The following is a 4,547-nucleotide window of genomic DNA, read 5'->3' as shown; positions in this document are numbered from 1 at the left end:
CCCCAGCACATACGAGAACATCTGTCACAGCCTGGAGACGTACGAGAGCATGGGCTGTCCCCGAGCTATGCGCCACCACGGCCTGTACTGCTACTGTCCCTTCACGGCTGGAAAGTTCCACTTCAAAAACCTGCCGGTCAACATGCCCAAAGTTCACGGATTTGCCGGGGCTCTTCTCAATGTAAGTGCTGGAAGCCTTTAAAAAAAAGGAGAGGAGAGAAGAGAGGGGTGGATCGAGGAAGAGACCATGTCCGAATTACGGCGATAAAGCAGTTTACATCGAGGAATTAAATATCATAAAATGAGGTTTTGAGATATAATAATATTTTTACAATATAACATTCATCATAAATTATAATGTATTATAATAAGCATTAAATGGCACAGCGGTGACTTTTGCTTCGGGGACCAGACTTACGCATGCCAACAAAAGACGTGGGTATGTGGGTGAAAAGGGCAGGGGTGGGTGAGGGGAGGGGGTTTAAAGTTTTCATTTACCAGTACCAGGTAAGTTTTGTTGCCCCCCGTAGTGGGGGCTCTGGTGGCCTTGAGATTAAGGTGTTCGTCTCTCATTCAATAGGTCCCACATTCGAATCCGGATAGTGACAGAAAATTTCCTTCTGTAAAATTGTCTCCTTTCACCTCCTTTTCTGCTCTCTAACAATGTTTTGTCGTCTGCTTTCGTCTCCACTTTCTGTTCCCACCCCTTCATTTCCTTTGCACCCTCCTCTGGGCTCGCGACTCTTTCTGCAGCTTTTCTACTGCTACTCATTGGCTCCTTTCTACTCCTGTCTTTCAGCCACACCCCTGATCTTATGGTAGGAAAGATCTACCCCTAGCCTCTTCGGACAAGGACGAAAAATCTCGGAGGTCCCGTGTACAAGTTGCGAAAGTTCAAGATCCCTTGGTGGTCCAAAATCGATAAGAGTAGGCTGCAGCTGCCACCCGGGCAAAATTCAAAAGTTCCTACCAACTGAAAATGTTTAATATCCCACGCGCTTATATGAGATATGCAAATGTTTACTTTACTTTTATACGCCGCATATACCCTTTTGGGAAGAAAGAGACGTCTCTCTGCCACCAGCCGGAGAGCTTGGGTCAGGGGGATGCCATGAGTTGTTAGTGTTTCCCTGACTCTATCTATCCAAGTCTTTCTCGGTCGCACTCTAGCTTTGTTTTCATTGAATTTTTAAAAAATGTAGACACGTTGTGCTGGACGGTGAGTTGGTAATCGCATGAGATGCGAGCACCGTAGAACATTTGGTCGCTTTTAAGCACAAGGGGACTATTACGAAACATGCTGCTTTGAGAAAATCGAAGGTAAAGTTTTTGTCCCTTATTCAGTTTCTTTTAAAAGACAAGGAGAGTTTTCTCTATAACCAAACAAATATACACACCAATGAATCCCCAGAAATCTGGGTTAGCCCGCTTGTCCTTAAAAGCGACCATTTACCAAAAAAAGTCCTGTGGTAGCGGTGTCTGTGGTGTAACTGAGAGGTGTCTTGTCGCTGCATGCGGAAAAGTGGGCTCGATTACTGGTCATGAAGTGAGGGGGGAGGGGGGGGGGTTGTTTCCTTTAGGGGGGATGATTGTTCGTTGTTTTGTTTTGTTTTTGTTTTGATTTTGTTTTGTTGTTTTTTAAATTTTAATCGAGTATCGCCGTGTCTCTGCTGGGATGTTTTATCCCTCTCAATCCGGGTGGACTGTGAGAGGCAGTGTCGAAGTGTCCCATTTTCCAACCCCCTCCCCCTTTCGCCCCGGCCTTCTAAATGAATACGATTGTGTCGCTTCCTTGTTTCCAGGCTTCACAATAACAAAATACGGGTTTCGCCTTACACCATCACAAAAAAGCACTAGGAAAATTATAATCCACAAAAAGGCTGTTACACTGTAAATGGAACACACCGACGTCTTCCAAATCACAGAGGCAGTGTCTATAGCTTGTTCACTTTCCTCTGACAGCGTTAAAAACATTCTAGCTCATTGACAAATTTACCTATGCCCACGAAACTTTGCAAACTTCTACAGGCTAACGACCAAACAAATTTTTTTTTTTTAAATCTTGACCCAGTAATAAAAAGAGTTGATCTCTTTGGGTCTTATATTAAAAACAACTCGATGGATGCATACACATGATCACGTATCTACGTACTACATTTGAGTCTCGAAAATTACTCACTCCGTCTCTTGAATCGTGTTTCTTAGGTGAACGGTAAAGAGCGGCAATGAATTTCCGTTGTGAAGGGGAGGGGGGGGGGGCTACGCAGATTTGTTTCGTTTCTCAGTAGAATAATATAAAAGGCCAAAGAAGGTTGGGAAATTTTTGTCAAATATATTTGTGTAAATTCGGGAAATGAATAAATAAAAAAATCAGGCTCCGTCATGGGGACCTATCTATCTTTTTGCAGGTACTTGCCATCTTTATACTCTGTAGCTGTCATAGTTTTATGGGACAAGTGACACATGTGTTTTCAAGTTGTCGAATACATAATAGATACACACACACACACACACACACACACACACACACACACACACACACACACACACACACACACACATCCTTGAGTACCCACGTCAGTATGTTTGTTATAGTATCAAATTGCCTTCCCCCCCCCCACCCCCAACACACACTCTCTCTCTCTCTCGCATACACACTTACACACACACAAACACACACACACACGCACACACACACACACATCCCTGACTACCTATGTCTATAATATGTCTGTTATGGTATGAAATCCCCCCCTCCCCTCACCCTCACCCTCACACACACACACACACACACACACACACACACACACACACACACACATAAACACACACTTACACATCCTTGAGTACCCACATAATATGTGTGTCTGTTATAGTAGCAAATTGCCTGCCCCCCCCCTCCCTTCAGGCCCCTCCTCCCCCACCCACACCTTTGAGTACCAAGTGTGTCTCTCTCCCCCACAGGGAGACTATGAACTGGAGCTTCGGATCCACGAGGAAGAAGGAGACGAGCTGGGCTGTTTACACATCAAGTTCTCCATGAAGAAGAGAAATCGGGGCTGGTTGTTTAAGATCTGACGCCAGAAGAAAGCGAGACAGCGACAGAAAAACGGCAAAAACACCGCTGAGAAAACGGAGAAGAAAAAGAGAGACAAAGTGCGGTGTGCGAAACGAAATAAAGACAGGAAGCAGAAGCGAAAGCGGAAGAAGGAGTTACAGAGTGAAAGTGAAAGTAAAAGTAACAGTGAAAGTAGTGAAAGTGCAATAGTTTCAAGGGAACACTTTGGAAATTTCACATTGACTGGTAGCAGAAATGCCACTGTTCTGACGCCTGAGCGTTTGAAAGATGTCGCTCGCAAACTACGGAAAGAGAAAAGGAGGAGGAGGAGGCGGAGAAAGAAAAGGCGAAAGCGAAAAGGGCGGAAAAAGAAGAAAGATCGTTGTACATAGAGGAAGCCGTTATTAATGAACAAAAAATATTGTTGATTCTCGCTTACGAATTATAATAACAATGGTTTGACGTCACTAGCAGCTGTTATGCGTAATGTATATAGGCCTACTGTGACCTCATAAGGCATCTTAATGCCTGTCCTTTGACCTCATAAGGGACCTACTTATTGTATTCTCAAACGTAAAGTCCGAAGGCGTCTTTATGCGTAATACCTGAACTGTGACGTCATAAGGTACCTATTTGCGTAACGCATGTGCTTAAGCAGGCGTCATCTTCAAGCTTGAGAGGTGGACTAACACCATCTGATGGGCATACTTATCCACACGATGCCGGGAACTTTAGTGTGCTGAATGAAGATGTTTGTGAAAAACTTGTTTATACTTTGCTCGTCACTTTCCTTGTTGTTGTTGTTGTTGTAGTTATTGTTGTTGATGATGATGATGATGATGATGATGATGATGATGATGATGATGATGATGATGATGATGATGGCGATGATGATGATGTTGATGATGATGATGATGATGATGATGATGATGATCTTGCCGTTCTTGTTGTCGTTGTCGATTTTGTTGTCAGCTGTGTTCATGCTTATATCTGAAGCGTTATTTGTTATGGGGTAAGTAAGAGCGGGGAAATGTCAAGTATGTTCTGGATTTGTCTACAGGCAATTCTTCAACACTTTCCAATAGTTCGTCAAAAGTATTTTGCAATATCGCCGACCTAGATTTTTCTAACAATAGATCGAACCCGTCGTTACTGTATTGTTGACATTTGCAGAATGTCGTAACATCGACACTTGCTGAATATCATCCAAATATTGGCACTTGAAACGAGATTGTGTTTCAGGGTCTGCTGTTTTTATTATAATATAGACTACAAAGCGCTTAGACCCTGGCGTTGAGCGGAGATATGAGCTATACAAATTATGCTGTAAACTAACAATATTTCTAAACAAAGACATTGAAGGTTTTTAAAAACGTTATATGCATATGCTACCTTGTTAATGTGGTGCGTTAGTAAGGTATGTTTTGTTAGTGGTTGGTGGGTGCTCTGGTGTGATTTCTTCATCTTTCCAGTCGGTCATCTATTATCC

The 4,547-nt window shown here is 43.1% G+C and overlaps 1 protein-coding gene across 1 annotated transcript in view; it reads left to right on the top strand.

Moving 5' to 3' along the window:
• LOC101853858 (ganglioside GM2 activator) overlaps window positions 1-3,428 on the top strand; it is a 4,005-nt gene extending 577 nt beyond the window's left edge. The window contains exons 2-3 of the mRNA XM_005100029.2: window positions 7-181; window positions 2,965-3,428. Coding sequence (XP_005100086.1) covers window positions 7-181; window positions 2,965-3,078 — 289 coding nt within the window. The 3' untranslated portion in view covers window positions 3,079-3,428. The remainder of the gene's footprint in view (window positions 1-6; window positions 182-2,964) is intronic.
• The last annotated feature ends 1,119 nt before the right edge of the window (window positions 3,429-4,547 follow it).

This window comes from Aplysia californica, unplaced genomic scaffold (genome assembly GCF_000002075.1).
Source record: "Aplysia californica isolate F4 #8 unplaced genomic scaffold, AplCal3.0 scaffold00233, whole genome shotgun sequence".
In the NCBI taxonomy this organism is placed as follows: Eukaryota; Metazoa; Mollusca; class Gastropoda; order Aplysiida; family Aplysiidae; genus Aplysia; species Aplysia californica.
Note: the sequence above shows the minus strand (reverse complement) of the source record. Positions and strands in the feature narration are given on the sequence as shown.